General features: G+C 35.2%; 2 protein-coding genes across 4 annotated transcripts in view; both read left to right on the top strand.

The window, feature by feature from the left end:
• Positions 1–779: 779 nt before the first annotated feature.
• LOC109134474 (uncharacterized) lies at positions 780–13738 on the top strand. 3 transcript variants are annotated; one of them, XR_002039363.2, is made up of 3 exons: positions 780–1150; positions 1251–1322; positions 9078–9864. XR_002039363.2 is itself a non-coding variant. In XM_057392607.1 (3 exons), exon 3 carries the CDS (start codon positions 12186–12188, stop codon positions 13239–13241), a length of 1056 nt encoding a protein of 351 aa, XP_057248590.1. In that variant the 5' UTR covers positions 780–1150; positions 1251–1322; positions 10009–12185; the 3' UTR covers positions 13242–13738. The 3 variants fall into 3 exon arrangements, 1 of the variants encoding a protein (XP_057248590.1); XR_002039364.2 differs by having other exon boundaries at positions 780–1159; XM_057392607.1 differs by lacking the exon at positions 9078–9864 and adding an exon at positions 10009–13738.
• The window catches only part of LOC104886755 (protein arginine N-methyltransferase 1.5), a 25121-nt gene continuing 19737 nt past the window's right edge, over positions 13680–19063 (top strand). The window contains 1 exon segment of the mRNA XM_010671244.4: positions 13680–13956. Within this exon segment, the coding sequence (XP_010669546.2) occupies positions 13825–13956 (132 nt within the window). The 5' untranslated portion in view covers positions 13680–13824.

Raw genomic sequence — 19063 nt, 5'->3', positions numbered from 1 at the left:
AAAAATCCGAAAATTACATACTAAAATGTATAATCTGATTTTATTACCCAAAAATGAATTTTGGATTTTATAAAGTTATTAATCAAATATTTTTTTGAATAAATAATTAAGATAATGACAAGAGCAACTATTGTTAAAAATTACTAAAATAACCTTTAAAATTCGAAATATATTTTCCTCCAAATGATTCCCTCCAATGTGATTTTAAAATAGTTTAAAATGAGTTTTTGAAGATAATATTTAGAATTGTTTTAAATAATCTCAATAAATGTCTAAAAATACGGGGTATTACAGTTGCTCCACGAAAGCGTTGAGGTTGTTGAGTTTGGAGTATTTTATAAATTGAAATTGTAAACATGTTTAAATTATTTTCCACTTTAGGGTTGTCCTATTTTCAAAGGAAACTCTGTCGCATTTTCTATAAGTGTTTATTAGAACAGAGTTTGAGAATCAAGGTGAAATAACCTTTCTAAATAGTGTTATGTTAGGAATTAATGAAAGACATTAAGGATAATAAATACATAAAGTTAAATAGTTGGATTTAGGATTTTCTTCTTAAAATTATTAGTCCCCATATATGTGATGTCAAAGTAGCTCTTTTACAGGAATTGAGATATGGAGATAAAAAGAAATGCTTAAAATAAATATAAGAATCTACATACGTGGAAAAGTAAAACTTGGAATATGAATATCAACTTGATAGGAACATATGTACAAGTTTTTAAGTTAGTATTAAAGCTTAGGAGGGATAAAAAAAAAGGTAAAGTGATAAGGTTGGACTGATCAGAATTTCCAGATACACCTTTGTGGGGAATAGGAATTTGGGCCTAGAAAACTCCGTCCAACCTTGGGATAAACCACACCCTACTGTCTTAAATATATATGGGAAGTTGGGGTTGAAATTTGGTGGCATTTGGAGCAAAACTCAGAAAGACCCAGAAGTTCTTTTCTCTCTCTCTCTCTACTCGCTTGTTCTGTCTTCTTGGGACAGCAGCACGTCTTCACTTCTCTCTAAAAATATTGCATCAAAACTTCCTAAATCTTACATTCAAAGTAATACTTAAGTACTTCAGCTTGTGATAGATATTGGAGAGCAATTTATACAAGCCAAAGATCCAAGGAAGCTAATCTAAAACAAGGAAAGAAGAAGGTAAGTGAGGTAAGTGTTTTATAGGTTGTAACCTTATTTTTGGGGTGATTCTTGAATGAATTATCAAGAGATTGATATTGAGATATAAATATGGATATAGGTAGTAGAAAATACAGAAGGTAGACAAGAGTTCAAGGAAGATTAGGTGTAAGAAACTCGCAAAGAAGGCAAGGTACACAAGCATTACTCTAGAATACTCTATTTTGGGTTAAATTTATGATAATTGTTATGTGTGTTGTGATTGATACGAAAATGGGAGTTGCATGTTGAATTATGTGGTTTATAATTCTGTAAATACAATAATTTTACGGTTATTTCACCAAATACCCCCGACAAATCGCGAAATTCACAATATACCCTTAATGTTTCAACAATTCACCATATGCCCCTGACTTTTCATTTTTGTCCACCAAATACCCTTTTTTTAACTGTCGTTAACTCACAGTTAACTTTATTTACCATTTTGCCACAAATAACTCCTAACCCTAATCTCTAAACCCTAATCTCTAACCCTAATCTAAATACTAACACAAACCCTAATCTTAACCCTAAGCCCAACCCAGCCCAACCCAACCCCCTCCCCTTCCCCCTCCCCCTCCACCATCCCCCTTCCCCTCCCCTCCCCCTCCCCGCCCTCTGCCGCAACCTCCAACCCCTCTCCCTCCCCTCCCTCTGCCGCAGCCGCCAACCCCTTTCCTCCCCTCCACTCCCCGCCGCAGCCCCTCCCCCACCCCTCCACCGCCACTGCCCCAACCGTTACTCCCTCCCCGTCGATTTCCCCTCCCCTTCCCCATCGATTTTCCCTTCCCCGTCGATTTCCCCTCCCCTTCCCCATCGATTTTCCCTTCCCCGTCGGTTACTCATTATTTTGCCTGCGCTTAGCTCGCCGGAGCTTTACTTCCTCGCATTGTTGTGTCTCTCTCCTTCATCGAAACTCTCACTCTCTCTCTCTCTTGGGTCGCTGCTTTGTCGCGGTGTGTCTCTCTCAACCTGTTGTGCCGTTGTGTCGACGGGGAAGAGGAGGAGGAAATTGACGGTGAGGGAGTAGGGGAGGGGTTGTGAGGCCTGCGACGGTGGAGGGGAGAGGAAGGGTTGGGGTCTGTGTTGCTGTTGTATCGACGGGGAAGAGGAGAGAGAAATTGACGGGGAGGGAGTGGGGGATGGGTAGAGGCGGTGGAGGGGGAGGGGGAGCGTGCTGCGGTGGTGGGGGAGGGGGGGTGGTGGTTGGGTGGGGCTGGTGTAGGGAGGGGCGGTTGGTTTAGATTTTAGGTTAGGTTTAGATTTTAGGGTTAGGTTTAAATTTTAGGGATTAGGGTTTGAATTAGGGTTAGTGAATAATGATGGCAAAATTGTAAATAAAGCAAACGGCAACCTAACGTCCGTTAGAAAAAGGGTATATGGTGCACAAAAATGAAAAGTCAGGGGTATATGGTGAATTGTTGAAACATTGAGGGTATATTGTGAATTTGTTGATTTGTCGGGGGTATTTGGTGAAAAAACCGATGATTTAAATGTTTAATAAAGTGCATGTGAAGTTTCCACTTATGTTTTGCCTATTTTGCTCTAAAATGTGATTTTGGACTTAAAGCTTTGTAATTCTTGAATCAAATGCTTATTGTGAAGTTAAAACTTAGAAATTACATTAGGGCGGTAGCTATATTATTTTTAAATAGATAAATTATATGGTTAAAAGATTAAAGTAATAGATCTTAAGTCAAAGCACAAAAACCGGAAATTGTTATCCTATTCGATAAAACGATTATGTTGAAATGGTCAGATCTTTATAAATTGAGTCCTAACCAACCTTAACATGTTTAAGGCAGTAGCATAAGGGTATATTAAGAGAAGATAAAACCTAGGTATCATCATAATTGGAAACTTATACTAATTCAACTAGACTCCTAGTCAAGAAAAATGCATTTTACACATCCCAAACTCGTCTAATGAGAGCAATAATACAAGGGAAATAAAAATAGGAAACATAAACACACTTTTAATGACAAGTATCTCATAAAGAGGAAGCTCACAAAGGTAATCACAGTATAAGGATCTTGAATTCTTAATTACGAAGAAGTAGAATAACAGTTCCTTTGTGAATCACACTAATTACTCTAATAAGGTGTAATTCTTGAAGGATGATTTTTAACTTAGAGCACTTGATGAATTATTTTTTTTATACGAGTCAATTACTTACTACTCCCTCCGTTTCCTAAAGATCTTCCCTCTTTCCGTTTAAGTGCGTTTCCAAAAGATCTTCCTTCTTTTACTTTATTCCTTATTTGGAATTTTTTTCCCCTTTTTATCCTCTCATGTCCCTATCATATGATCCACCATTACATTATTAATTTAATTTTACTCCATTTCTCTCTCCTACTTTAACCCCTTTTCATTTGTTTATTTATCTTAACCACTTTCTCTCTCCTATTTTACCCACCCCACAACCCACACAACTTGATTCTCATTGGTATCTGTAGTAACAGTAACAAGGAAGATCTTTAGGAAACGGAGGTAGTAGTACATAACTAATTTGTTTAAAAGGGAAGAACTACTCTTTTTTTGAAAGAGAAATTTCATTAATTGAAGGCCAAACGACATCTACAATAGGTATTAAAGTAAAACAAGATACAATTAAACAGGACTAAATCAAATTCGTCTTCGAAGAAACTACAATGAACCAGATCGAACAATACAGCACAACCCTCTTGTATTTGCTGAATCAAGCAGCTATTGATGAGGAAGTCTATCATTCTGATATAGTTTGGGAAGAACATTCTTGATCGAGTCAAGTTGACCGCATCCGAGATTCCAATACTTTCATGTTGAATCTCGGACTTCAACTAATGAAAATAATTTCTCATACCTAAAAACAAAAGAACCATACTCACAACTCCCATAGGAGGGAAGGAGCAGCCCCGTTTCTGACATTTTATGGGCCCTAGGCAAAAAGTGAAAAATGGGCCCCCTTATCATCTCTATTGATTTGAATAAAATTTAATAATGGACCAAAAAAAAATTTTATTTAGCATAACAAGTCTTAATACATAAAAGAACTTTTAAAAAGTACAAAAAAAAACTATCTCTTTCTTGAAAATCATACAAAGCGGCTTCTTCGAGCATTTTGAGATGCAAAGTCATTTATAATTACATCAAGATCAATGTTTTCCAGCATATCCTTCTCAATCGATAATGTTGCCAAACCGTTCAACCTTTCTTGCGCCATTGATGATCTCAAATAGGTTTTTATTAACTTGAGTTTTGAAAAGCTTCTTTCGGCCGATGCTACGGTCACATGCACTGTTAATAAAACTCTGTAAGCAATTGCGACATTCGGATAACAATCTGCTGATTTGACATATATAAGAATTTCAATAGCAGACATTGATTCATTTGGCAAAGTGAATTGTAAGACTTTTAATTCGGAGAACAAACCATCATGATCAACATCCGATAAATTGCCATGAGAAAAGGTAGAGTAAAACTTTTGACAACATTCTTTCAACTCATTTTCATCAAGTGATTTTAACTTTTGTGAATTATATAAAAATCCAAAAATACTTTCAAATGTCTTCAACTCCTCAAATCTGTTTTTCAAAGACGTTTTTGCCATATCAAGAACAATAAGAAAATAGTTGACCCTAAATGATTCTTCCGGTGATTGACTTTCTTGATCCTCATTGTTCTCTCCAAAATGTCTTTTTCTAATGACACGACGCTTTATTGGAAAGACAGGTTCAATATTCATTTCAAATGCAATACTTTTTGCAAGATTTATACTTTTTTCAAAGCCTTCATCTCGATACTTTTCAAAATATGAAAACACATCTTCCAATTGCTTTATGGTAGAGTCAATGCACATGGACTTAGATTGCAACTTCTTGCTAACCATATTAATAGCAAACAAAATGCCATACCAAATAACAATACCAAGTAAAAATTCAAAACTTTCTAGTGCATTAATCAAACTTTCTGCTTCACTCTTCGTCTTTGCATCATTGTCACAAGATTCATACAATTCTGACAAAGCTAATCTTATTTGGGGACATTGAAATCTTATAGCTTTAACACTCTTAATTCGACTCTCCCAACGAGTATTAGACAAATATTTCATAGTTAGGCCACGAACATTATCTAACAAAATTTTCCATCTTTTTGTGGATCCCGAGAATAATGAATATAGACGTTGAATAACACCAAAAAAGGAAATAGCTTTAACACAAGAATGTGCCATATCACCAAGTGTAAGATTAAGGCTATGACAAGCACAAGGCATGTATAAAGCCCTCGGATTTATTTCAAGCAATCTTTATTGAACCCCTTGATGCTTTCCTTTCATATTGGAACCGTTGTCATAACCTTGTCCCCTAACATCATTAATATCTAGATCAAGAGACTTACATACTTCTAGCAATTCATTAAAAAGTCTCAATCCAGACGTATCATCCACTTTTAAGAACTCCAAAAAGAATTCTTCTATTTTTATTGGAACACTAGACATATTTACGCATCGCACTATCAAAGTCATTTGTTCTTGATGACTCACATCTGGGGTACAGTCAAGAATTACAGAGAAATATTTCGCCTCCTTATTATAGAAGACCTAACACTATATGCTAACAAAGAAATAAGTTCATTTTGTATTCTCGGACCAAGATAATGATAGTGAATTTCCTGACTTTTGATACGTCGAATATGATCTTGCATAACTAAATCAAATTCAGCAATCATTTCAATCAATCCCAAAAAATTTCCATTACTATCCTCATAAAGTTTTGCATTAGATCCTCTAAAAGCTAAATTATTTTTTGCAAGACATTTCACAACAGAAATTATCCTCAACAAAACTTGTCTCCAACGCTCCTTTTCTTTTGAAATTCCTAGTTGTAAATCTTTATCAATCCCTTGATTATTACTTAATCTAGTGCGTACTTCAGTCCAAGTATTCATGTTGGTCATATGCTCAACACTATTCTCATGTGTTTTAAGTCTTTCACTAAGGTGTTTCCAATCATTCAAACCATCATTTGCTAAAAAGCTTTTGTTATTTTGCGATGTGAATAACTTACAACAAAAACAATAAACTTTATCCACATGTTTAGAGTAAACCAACCACTTTCTATCACTAGTCTCTCCATTAATCATCTTTCTTAGATAATGAGCATATGAAAAATGTCTAGAAAGATTATCGAGAGGAAACGTAAGATTCATTTCTCTTATAGGCCCCTTTTCAATTATAATATCTCTCATTTTTATTATCGAGAATACCCCAATTACTAGGATCATACCTATCCAAAGGAGGGACCAAGTTTTCATCATTTTCCACATTATCTGTCGACACATTTGGAACATACATTATCATAGTCATTAAAATTATTGTCAGTCAAGTGCTCATTACATTGTTCAAGATTATCACCATTCACACCTTCATTAGGTTGCTCAAAATTATCACCATCCAAATGTTCATTAGATTGCCCAAGATTATCGTCATTCATATTTTCATTGAGTTGCTCAAGATTATCATCATTAATATTTTCATTAGGTTGCTGAAAATCATCCTCATTGGCACCTAAATCATTAGAAGACCCTTCAACTGTTTTAGAGAAAAATTTGAAGAGAGCTCCCTTTTGTGATTCTAATAACTCTTGTGTTTGTTTTCGTTTTTTCCTTTTCTCATAACCAGATAGATGTTTTTTCGGTAACATCGTATGAATAAATAGTAGAGAAATAGAGAATATAGAACAATGTCACCTGTTTTGGATGTTTATTACAATGTTGATTATCGAGCAACGAAAGGGGCTCGAATTTAATATCCAACATCAACAAGAATACTGCGCATATATGAAAATCAGAAAAAAAAAAATTACAAACAAGTCTCATTTAAAAACAAGAACATGTTAATATAACTATCAAATTATGATGCTAGTGATATAACTATCTGCCGAAAACATAAGTCTAGTGATATAACTATATGCCGAATTCCGAAACATAAGAACATGTTATCTTTTGTCAATTTATTTTACAAATATTTGACGCGAAACAGGAAAAAAAAATTAAAAACAAGTGAACATTGAACAAGTCTAATTTCTTTTATATCAAATTCATTATAAAATAGAATTATTAGCAAGAACAAAAAAGAATTATAACAAGAATACTACCCATTCATTTCGGCAGATATGAAAATCAGAAAAAAAAAATTACAAACAAGTGAACAAGTCTAATTTATTTTACAACAAATTCATCTAAAAATATAGGAATATTAGCAAGAACAAAAAAATCTTACCCAAATCGTTGAAGATGAACTGATGAAGTAGCCAACCGTCCAGATTTTTCTATTATTTACCCAATTACCCCCTTCGAATCTTCGATTCTTTGTCTACCAAATTAGAATTTGGGCACTTCACGAAGGTCATGTAGTAAAATTCGAACAGATAAACTCCCAAATTTGCCCAACAATTATGAGAAAAATAAGAAGAAAGAATGGAAATTGGTGAGATATAGAGTTCATAGGATTCTTATTTATATGAAATATAAATCCCGTTAGAAATTTTAATACAAAATAGCCATTTATGGGGGAAATCATCTTCAGTTGTGAAGATCAATTAAGAGAATTGGGAGATTGATTGAGGATGGAAATTGGGAAAGAAAAAATTTAAAATGTTGAGATTTTCGGAATATGGGAAACTGAAAAGAAGGAATTAGTTCAAGAATATAATGAAGGAATTAGTTCAAGAATATAATTTAATCTTAGAAATTTTTCAAAATATATTTGGTTATTGGAGGATATGAAGCGTTTTTGAGAGAAACAAGGAGTAGTAATTGAATGAGAGTAATAAAGGAAGGTTGAAGAAGATGAGGAAAACTGAAAACAGCGTGTCAAATGATTTAACTGATTTTTTTTTTTTTAATAAAAACTGCTCATTTAAATTTGGGCTATCTTTTCTTGGGCCCTGGGCAGGCGCCTCTCCTGCCCAGCCCCAAGGACGGGCCTGAGAAGGAGATTTCCAAAACATAAACTAAAAACCCCATAACAGGGTTTGAGAAACTCTCATAAAGAGAGACTAATTTATTGAACAAAACAAGAAAATGAATTAAAAACTGGAAATAAAAGGGAAAAAGGGGCTTACCATGGATGAAAACATCAATGGTAGCCCCTAATTGATGAAGAAAAGGGCAGGGGAGGATAGGGTTTGAGAGAGATAAAAAGAGAGGGGAGGCTAGGGTTTTTTTTGGTTGAATTGAGCTTATAGGGAAGAACTACTCTTGTTTTCCTAACAACTAACGGTTTCTTAAATCTCCAGAAGGATGACTTCTTGTAATTTTGTTGTAAAATATTTCTCTTAAATAAAAGCTCTTCTAGTCGAAACTTCACATGACACCATTGGTTGTTAAGATCTTTTCCTAAAAGAAAATTAGGTCTCCACACATTTCTTAAGTATTCTTTGTTTTCCATATTTTTTAATATTAAAATTTTGCTATCATTTCCTTCTGTTAAGCGATTAGGGAAAGAAGCTGCTTTAGCAGTGATGAACATTTATGTGAAATGATAAGGAATATGATAAGTAATATGTATATGCATTGAAACATGTCATGAAAGTCTTGCAAGCAGTTATGATAAGGAAGGGAGACGTCCCTCATCAGTCTAGAGACGTGATTAATATCTCTCTCTAGTCAGGTTCTCTTTCCCTAGTCAAGATTATGTGGTTGCGAAGTTAAATCGTACGACTATGCATTATTCTCAACCGTTCAAATGTAGGCATCAGCCAAATATGTTGAGTTTTGGAACTAGTTCAGTATTATGTTTTTGGAATGAATTCCAGAAAATAATTAATTTACGAAAAATCACTTTTACTTACTTCTTATGATAAGTGGAGCTTGTGTACAAGCCTTGCTGATTGAATATCTTGTGGATTGTCTGTTGTGGCGGGGGCAGAGTCCCCACATTTGCAGGATTAAGGAGAAAAGGTGGGAGGATCATCTTACTTAAGGATGAAGTAGTAGTAATAAGAAGAACGGAAGCGGGTCACCTAAACTACGTTATCTAAATAACTAATTTTGTATAATATCAGCTATGTAAATTGATTAAATTGAGAATTTAGTTTAAATCCTCTAGAATAGGATGTAATAATTAGTAACTACTTTTGTTGATATTGATTAGAGTAAGTATGATATCATGAAGCTACCTCTCTAGTAGTTGGAGGTAGTCCTAGTAACACTCACACGGCTATATGCTTAACTCATGCATAATAGGAGAATTATGGATTGGATTATAAGTAAGTTAAGTAACTAAGCGGGCGGGTTGTTACACAAGGTCGTGTTGTAATAGTTAATTTGAATTGAATAGAATTGAGAATTGAGTTCCACACTCTCCGATGTACTTTGGTGAGTGTGATGGTAATAGTCCGGGTTATCTTGACTAGAGTCTCTTTCGCTGTGCTTAATCCTCTGTAAGCTGGTCGGTAGAATTCGACTGTTACACCCCATGGCTTTTATTGGGATTGGATTGATCAAATTTGTGTCCTATTATATTTAATTAGTACCTCGATATCATTGGTAATGGGAGTACAGAGTCGCTCCCGTAGTTTGTCTTGTATATTGAAGACTGATTTGGTTTGGACAACTCTTTCCATTGCCTATTCAATTTAAAGTAATTAACTTATTAGTTGTGGATCAAGTTCACTAAAGTAGTCTGTCATGTTATAATATTAATATTTATCTTTGCCTTAATGTGTATTAGTATCAATGTATCATGTTAGGTTTTATATTTATTTACTATGTCGTACTCAGCCTTACTGATTACGTGTTTTTGTATGTATGTTGATCATGGCTATGCCTTATTGATCCTGTACCCATTTCGTGAGCAGTCTCTAGGGATCAATAGTGCATCATCCATTTCAGGTTTGAAGATGATGCATCATGGGTGCGGGATTTCGTGGAGAGCTTGAGTTGACTTTAGTATTATTATAGTTGACGTTTCATATATTTTTGAGTTTGACTTTATTTTGGTTTGACTTTTATTTGATTTTGGAGTTGACTAAGTTATTATTTTCAAAGTTATTTATTATTTTCCGCTACAAAATTCCGAATAAGCCAATACGTTATCATACAAGCGATAATACTGTGATAATTCTCTAAGTTTTATATTGAAAAGATGCTTTGAAAAATAGAGAATTGTCGAGGTGTTACACTACACCTAGGGGTGTTCATGAGTGGTCAACCGTCCAGAAACAACATTTTGGTTTGGTAACCGTAAGTTTCGATTCACTCTTTTTGCGAACCGTAACCGTTTAGACTGGTTACTGCGCTTAAGCGGTTAATCGTTTTTTTGGTACGATTTTTCGATTAACCATTAGCTGTTATTTAATTTATACTATTATGTACTCCCTCTGTTTTTTTTATCTTTCTCACTTAAAATCTTGGCACTATTCATACATAGAGAGAATCTTCTCAATTGTTTTTAATCTATAAGAAAAAAATATAGTCATGTGGGGTCTTGTTTGATTCGTCTCAATTAATACATTATTAATATTCAATCGTTATAATTTTTACTAATATATAATGAAAGATATTTAAGTTCAAAGAAGTGCATTGGGAGACGCGCACAGAGAAAGTGAGAATGATAAAAAAAAACAGAGGGAGTATTACTTAATGTACTATATATTTTCAATTTTTTTGTGCATATATATTAATATTATATATACTCTAATATAAAATGTATTATAAAGTGGATAATAAATTCATTGAAAAATATAACTTAGGGTCTGTTCTCCCTTAGCTTATTTTCAGTTCAGTTCAATTTAGTTCAGTTGCAATCAGTTTAGTTCAGTTCAATTCAGTTCAGTTCAATTTAGTTCAGTTCAGTTCAGCTCCAACTATCATTTCTTAGTTATAGTTTAATTCAGTTCAGTTCAATCCAGTTACAATAAGTTCAGTTCAGTTCAGTTGCAATCAGTTCTATTCAGTTCAGATCGGTTCAGTTCAGTTGTTTTATGTCGAAGAGAACAAGCCCTTACACTAATAATTCACTTCATTTCCTAATCATAGTGTTTATATTAGTACTATAGTTTCCAAGTAATTACATATTTTTCCTAATTGTTGTAACTTAGGAGCAAATATTAGAATTAATGTAATTATTTGAAAATGTTTCACAACAATTAAATAGAGAAAAATTATATTTTGGTTATCCATTGACTCAAAAGTTATAATTGTACTATTTAACCATAAATTTTATCGGTTAGGTAACTGTACCATTAAAACTTTTTTTATCGTTACCATAACAATCCATTTCGACCAATTTTTCTTTTCGATTTCGATTTTTTTATGAACACCCCTGACTAGTAACTACACCTTTCCTATAGGAAGTCTCTCTCCTCATAGAAAACCCCTGCTTCCCAAAGCTTCTACCCCCAACCCCCCTGAAAGTTGCAACACTTGGTTCGCCGGCGACCGATCTGCCCTCTGGTCGCCGGCGAGCCTTCAATTTCGACGACCCCAACATGAATTGGTGCGTATAGTGTTCGGTGCTGCGATTTTTTTCATTAGTCGGAGGGTGAGTGTTGAACGCACATCGGCGGCAGATCTGTTTAAAGAATTAGTGTATGCATCTCTCTAGTGAATGCGTTTTCCTTGTATCATGGTGTTGATCTCAGGTGTGTTCTTCCCAAATTTGGTTTTTTTAATTTCTTAAAAAGTTGTTGGGGGTGAATGTCATCCTAGTTATTAGAGTGAAGAAGTTACAGTCTTTGTGGTTTCATATCTGATTAAGGAAAAAAAATTTAAGTATGTTTTCATTAGAAGTTTGTGAAAGGTTGAAGGGAGAGCTCCATGAACTCTTTAATAAGGATTGTAACTTAGGACTAGATGATAATAAGTTCTTGCATTATGTTTCTTCATTAGATAATCCCAAGACTTCATTGGATCTAGTTAAGTCATGGAAGGAAAAAGGAAATTCCTTATTCAGTCATGGACATATTGATGATGCTTTAGAGTGTTATGGTTTTGCTGGTGTGATGCTTTAGAGTGTTATGGTTTTGCTGGTGTGATGCTTAGCCTAATTGTCTTGGAGGAGAAAGATGCTACAAGGTTTTGCGAATTAGCTTTCTGCATCTTGCTGAATTTAGTTGCTTGTTTCCTGAAGATAGATGAATTTAATCAAGTTGGTCTTCTTTGCTCTGTTGTTTTAAGCTTTGACCCGTGCAATGTAAAAGCTTTGTTTAGAAGAGCTAGAGCATCGGTGGGAATAGGAAGGTGTGATTTTGCTTATTGGGATTTGCTACAAGCCTCTAAGATTGACCCATCAAACAAAGAAATTGCTAAGAAATTAATTGAAGTTCAAAGTTCAATTATAAAGCACAAGGATCATTTCGTTGGTTTAGGGGTGGAACCATTGCCACCAAGGAAAAAGATGAAGGAACAACATCAGGAAGAAGGAGAATGCTCTACTAAGATGAAAGAAGGAGATAATAATGAGACCCTAAACTTGTTGCAGGCATGCGTGGATAAGGACCAAGTCACCTGTGAAGAGAAAGATGTTGAAATGGAGTGTGTAACTGAGAGTGTGAGTGACTCCAAAATCAAAAATCCAAACCAGGTGGAGCCTAAACATCGGTTTGTTAACCGAAAAAGGCCAGGCTCCTCATTACAATTGTCTAAAAACATTACTCAAATGCTGAGAGACGGGAAATCAGTGCAATTGTATAATCCAAAATCAGGGTCATATATGGTAGTCCGAGTTCCTCAATTATCAAAGGGAGGTGTTAAAGGGAAAACCACAATGCAAGACGGTCAGTTGCAACAACATTTTTCTGGTCTTGCGAATGAGCATTGTCTCCCTAACAAAGGGGATGAAGTCATTAATCCCATCTTAACCCACCATGAAAGTGAAGATCTATTGATGAAAAGTATGGAGTCCAAGTCCAACTGCGATATGGAAAAGGAGATAGCAGCTAGTGGGATCCACATGGCCCAGTCGAGCCCATTTGTTCCATCTAGACTTCCAATTAATGGATGTATTGCATTAGATTCTAAGGAAACTAAAGGTCGGAAGAAGCGTAGCAAAGCCCAACCACGAATAGGGAACTCCAAGAGAACCCTATAGAATTATCACAAGAAAAAACTCCTATTTCCTTCCTAAGTTTGATTCTATTGGCAGGTTACGTGCTGGAATAAAGAGGAAAGCTGGTTTCAGTGCAGATCCCTCCCAAAGCTCGAGGAAAAAGCATGCTTCAAGTCCTTGTGATGCTAGCAATAAGTCAGATATCAGTAATGTGTCAAGTCGTAGTTTGCAATCAGATGTTAGTAGTGAATCAAAGGTCAGTATTGTTTCATGTTCTAGTCTAATGTCGTTTAGTCTTGTAAGTCTATGTTCATCGAGTCCCAAAATAAACGAAGCCCACAGCCTATCCTGAGAAGATAGGGAAACGGGCTCACTTGTAATTTAATGTTTGTATTAATGTATGTTCTTGTTGCCAAAAAAAAATAAAAAATTAAAAAAACTACACCTTTCCTAACGCATTAAAGCCCCCTCGCCTCTTATAACACGTGGTGAACTCCAAAACCCTAAATTACGCTCACTCTCAAGTCTCAACTGTTTAACTCCTAACCCCTCCCAAAACCCTACTCCTCTTCCAACTTTACACTCTTTCCTCTTTCTTTCATCAATCAACTCAAGGAAGAAGAAGATGCCGTTGGGTGACAGAGATGGGGACAAAGAATCCCGTTATTGCGGAGTTGAAACTGAGTTCAGCAATAACATGCCTCAATTGCTCGATTTCAACATTAAGGCTGGATTTGACTTCGTTCTTGCTACTTTGGTGCGTCAATTTTGCTCTTAATACCATCTTTTTTTTTGTTGGGTATTCTTTGATTTGATTTTTATGTTCTGGGTGACTAATTAGCTATTCACATTTTATTTCATATGTGCTTAAGTCAGTCTGTCACCTAAATTGATTTGTTAAATGGCAGAACCAGTTTGTACTTTCTGACATATCAATGTGAGCTCGTTTTGCACTTTGTTGAGCTGCCATTTAGTTACATTTTGAATTTTGCAGTTTAAATTGAAGCTGTGTTTTTGTTAGTTTGTTTGTGTAATGAGTTTTGTTTTTAATGTGTTTTTAGTAATTGTTGTGTATTTTTTGAAAGGCGAGAAGTCAAGTAGTTTATGTTGTAGGTTATGTTTGTGGCTATATGGGATAATTTAATTGTTACCCATTTTCTCCAGAATAGCAAAAATGATATTGTTGTTTGCCATGTTTAGTGTGACGGCCGAGGAGCGATTGATTTAGTTTAGTGCTGTTTTCCTAGAAGGAAATGCCAAGATTCCATGTTTTTGGAGATTATAATATCAGAAATTTTAGGAGGGGGAGTGTCATTGTGACGTTATCTAACCAGAGAATATCATCGGTTAATTTGAGTTCTTAGCTAGTCAGTGTGGTGCCATTTAGGAGCTTTGCGTTGCTTGGAAATCGTCAGCTGCAGAGAAGTTTTAGCTGATTTGGGGGACATTATTCAAGACAATAGCGAATTCTAAATGCACATTTACCTGTTTCCAAGTAGATTTAAATAAATTAGTCCCATAACTTTATGTGGGCCCTTGTTGAACATTCATCACCCTGTTTTTCCTTCAAAGTTTTGTGTAAGATCTAGCCTTCAAGTAATAATATAATAATATAATAATTTATAGTGGTTACCCTTCAGGCAAAAGGCCATAAAAGTTTGTGCAAAATGCCACAAGCTATATTCTTTAAGGAGATCTTTTTTATCTAACTTGTACTGAAACCACAAACTGACGTTCAGTGAGCATTGCATGTAGTGGTGGTACAGTGCTTTTATTCAAAGAAAAGACTTGTGCACGGGACATCATCGTTTTATCTTGAAAACAATAGCTTTTAGGATTACTGCCTGTTTAATTTAGATACTATGCAATTCTTTCTTACAGATTTCCTCCTTGCCGTACATGTTCCGGGAGACTAATACTTGTAAAGTGAAGGGATTATAGTAATGTATTCCATTTGATGTATAACTGAGTACTGAGTAGCATCTTGTTCAGATTGATTTGCTGAAGACATTTGCATAACTGAGTACTGAGTAGCATCTTGTTCAGATTGATTTGCTTATACTAATGTTACTTTTCTTTCTGATGGTCATCGGGTTTAATTGGTGGAAGGTAATTTGATTTAAAGTACGATATTGAGGATTAAATGTGTCATTTATATCTCGCTTATAATAATTTCTATTTCCGAAGATAATATGTAATATACCTGGAAATAAAAGACTGCTGGTCTCATAGAAGTTGTGGCCTCCATAGAGAAGATAATATCTAACATTGCTAATGTTGTTAAGTGTTCTGATTGTTCTATAGGGAGTTAAAGAGTGCATGTTGACTCTGCTGCAATTGACGAAAACTACTTTCCAATAACTTCAAAATGTATAGAGTTGTATAAATGGAATTTAAATGTTTGTTTGCTGGTTTTTGAGGTAGATCTGCTTTACTCTTCTTATAGATTTCCTACCCTATAGTTTGTATTATTATATGTCGTAGGGCATTGCTAGATTCGTAAATCTTTGTTGTTTCTTTAAACCTTATATTCTACGTGAAAATTAAGTCTCGCTATCTGCTTTCTTACGGAAGTCTTTAGTTATCCTTGGATCTGGTGACCAATTAGCCAGTCACATGTCAGCTGAATGGCTGTTTTCATGTGTGGTTGGTCAGTAAGCTCACCTATAACATCAAGAAGATAGCGAATATAGTGAAGTTAGTATCAGTCTTGCTTCACCCTCTGCCTATCTACAACATTAAAATTTTGTTTTTTTTTTCTCTTAAAAATCCACCGAGTTAAAAACCTTGAAAAATTTGAGCTTAATATAAGTTTTTCCCTCTCCTCTAGAAATATCTCGGCTGAGCATGTGATTTTCACGTAGTTTTTCGGTCCTTCCTTTCCTTATCGTTTGCTCCCCCCCTTTTTTCTGGGTCAAACCTTTTTAACCTTGACTAAAATTTGACATTGATATATATGAAAAAAGTAACAAAAAATACCATGTGAAATTTTGTTAGATTTTGTGTAACCTGTAGTTTCCAAACTTCAACCTTTTGTAATTATTATTACTTCATAATAATAGATATGAGTGGTCCAACATGTTGGTGAATGTCTGAAGCTAGCCGATAGCATCAGGAAGATAGCAGATATGGTGAATGTGGTAATGTGGTATCACTGAAGCTTCACTTTCTGCTTACCTGCGATATTACAAATTTACAATCTTATTTTTCAGTTGGAAAATCTATTGAGTGATAGAAATGTCTGAGGAGCAATAGCATCTAATTTCATCTACTTGACTGTCTAAAGCTAGGAAATTAATCTGTATGCCTTTGATTTGGTGACCAATTAGCCAGTCTCATGTCAGCTGAATGGCTGTTTTCACGTGTGGTTGGTCAGTAAGCTTACCTATAGCATCCAGAAGATAGCGAATATAGTGAAGTTGGTATTGGTCAAGCTTCACTTTCTGCCTATCTACAACATCAACGTTTTAGATTTTTTCTCTTTAAAATGCATTGTGGTGTAAACCTTGAATAATGAAGTACTATATATGTTGGTCCCCCCCCCCCCCCTGTGAAAATTCTGATGAGCAATAGCATCTAATTTGATCTACTTGATTGTCTGAAGCTAGGAAAAGTAATCTGTATGATTTAATCCGGTGACCAATTAGCCAGTCACATGTCAGCTGAATGGCTGGTTTCATGTGTGGTTGGTCAGTAAGCTCACCAATAGCATTAAGAAGATAACATATATGGTGAATGTGGTATTGAAGCTTCACTTTCTACTTATCTACGATATTAATATCTTTTCTTTTGAAAAATCCATTTTGTTGTAGACCTTCGAATGACGAAGCTCCATATCTACTTGATTGTCTAAAGCTAGGAAAAGTAATTTGTATGACTTGATCTGGTGACCAATTAGCCAGTCACATGTCAGCTGAATGGCTGTTTCCATGTGTGGTTGGTCAGTAAGCTCACCGATAGCATTAAGAAGGTAACAAATGTGGTGAATGTGGTATCGAAGCTTCACTTTTTACGTATCTACGATATTAAAATCTTATCTTTTCATTTGGAAAATCCATTTTGCTGTAGACCTTCGAATGACGAAGCTCCATATGTATCCCCCCCCCTCCCCCTCATGTTAAATTGTCTGTTAGCGATAGCATCTAATTTCATCTACTCGATTTGTTTGAATTAGGGGTGTTAACGAACTGAGACTGGGGGTTGCTCGGCTTTTAACACTTTTACTCGACTGCAAGCCGAGTCTCGAGGTTTTTCGAGCTTAAATTTTTTAGTTCAATTTACCTTAAAACTCAACTTGAGTTTAAAAAGTATATTACATATATTCTATAAATAGGTTTAAACTACTTTGAGCTTTTCACAAGTATTTTTCACAATTTACATGTAACTTTTCATTTAATTTCGATACTATGGAAAATAATATAGCTAAAACATATTCCGAGCCTGCTCACAAACATTTCGAATCAAACTTTGCTATGCTCGGCTCTAGAAAATTTCGAGCCAGCTCGAGTATTTTTGCGAGCCAGTTAAAATCTAGGAAAAGTAATCTGTATGACTTGATTTGGTGACCAATTAGCCAGTTACATACCAGCTGAATGGCTGTTTTCATGTGTGGTTGGTCAGTAAGCTCACCTATAGCATCAAGAAGGTAGCGAATATAGTGAAGCTGGTATTAGTCAACTTTCACTTTCTGCCTATCTACAACATTAATTTTTTTTGATTTTTTCTTTAAAATGCATTGTGTTGTAACACATGAATAATGAAGTTCCATATATGTTAGGTACTTAGGTTTCCCCCCCCGGTACTTAAGTTCCATATATGTTGGGTACTTATGTTTCATTTAATTTCGATACTATGGAAAATAATATAGCTAAAACATATTCCGAGCCTGCTCACAAACTTTTCGAATCAAACTTTGCTATGCTCGGCTCTAGAAAATTTCGAGCTAAGCTCGAGTATTTTTGCGAGCCAGTTAAAATCTAGTAAAAGTAATCTGTATGACTTGATTTGGTGACCAATTAGCCAGTTACATACCAGCTGAATGGCTGTTTTCATGTGTGGTTGGTCAGTAAGCTCACCTATAGCATCAAGAAGATAGCGAATGTAGTGAAGCTGGTATTAGTCAACTTTCACTTTCTGCCTATCTACAACATTAATTTTTTTTGATTTTTTCTTTAAAATGCATTGTGTTGTAACACATGAATAATGAAGTTCCATATATGTTAGGTACTTAGGTTTCTCCCCCCCCCCCTCCCCCCGGTACTTAAGTTCCATATATGTTAGGTACTTATGTTTCATTTAATTTCGATACTATGGAAAATAATATAGCTAAAACATATTCTGAGCCTGCTCACAAACTTTTCGAATCAAACTTTGCTATGCTCGGCTCTAGAAAATTTCGAGCTGAGCTCGAGTATTTTTGCGAGCCAGTTAAAATCTAGTAAAAGTAATCTGTATGACTTGATTTGGTGACCAATTAGCCAGTTACATACCAGCTGAATGGCTGTTTTCATGTGTGGTTGGTCAGTAAGCTCACCTATAGCATCAAGAAGATAGCGAATGTAGTGAAGCTGGTATTAGTCAACTTTCACTTTCTGCCTATCTACAACATTAATTGTTTTTGATTTTTTCTTTAAAATGCATTGTGTTGTAACACATGAATAATGAAGTTCCATATATGTTAGGTACTTAGGTTTTCTCCCCCTCCCCCCCCCCCCCCCCCCCCCCCCCCCCCCCCCCGTACTTAAGTTCCATATATGTTAGGTACTTATGTTTCATTTAATTTCGATACTATGGAAAAATAATACAAACATATCCGAGCCTGCTCACAAACTTTTCGAATCAAACTTTGCTATGCTCGGCTCTAG

This window comes from Beta vulgaris, chromosome 2 (genome assembly GCF_026745355.1).
Source record: "Beta vulgaris subsp. vulgaris cultivar EL10 chromosome 2, EL10.2, whole genome shotgun sequence".
NCBI lineage: Eukaryota > Viridiplantae > Streptophyta > Magnoliopsida > Caryophyllales > Amaranthaceae > Beta > Beta vulgaris.
Note: the sequence above shows the minus strand (reverse complement) of the source record. Positions and strands in the feature narration are given on the sequence as shown.

What these genes read in the sequence shown, in the direction of transcription:
- LOC109134474 (XM_057392607.1), top strand. Translation starts at nt 12,186, where the DNA reads ATGCTTAGCCTAATTGTCTTGGAGGAGAAAGATGCTACAAGGTTTTGC.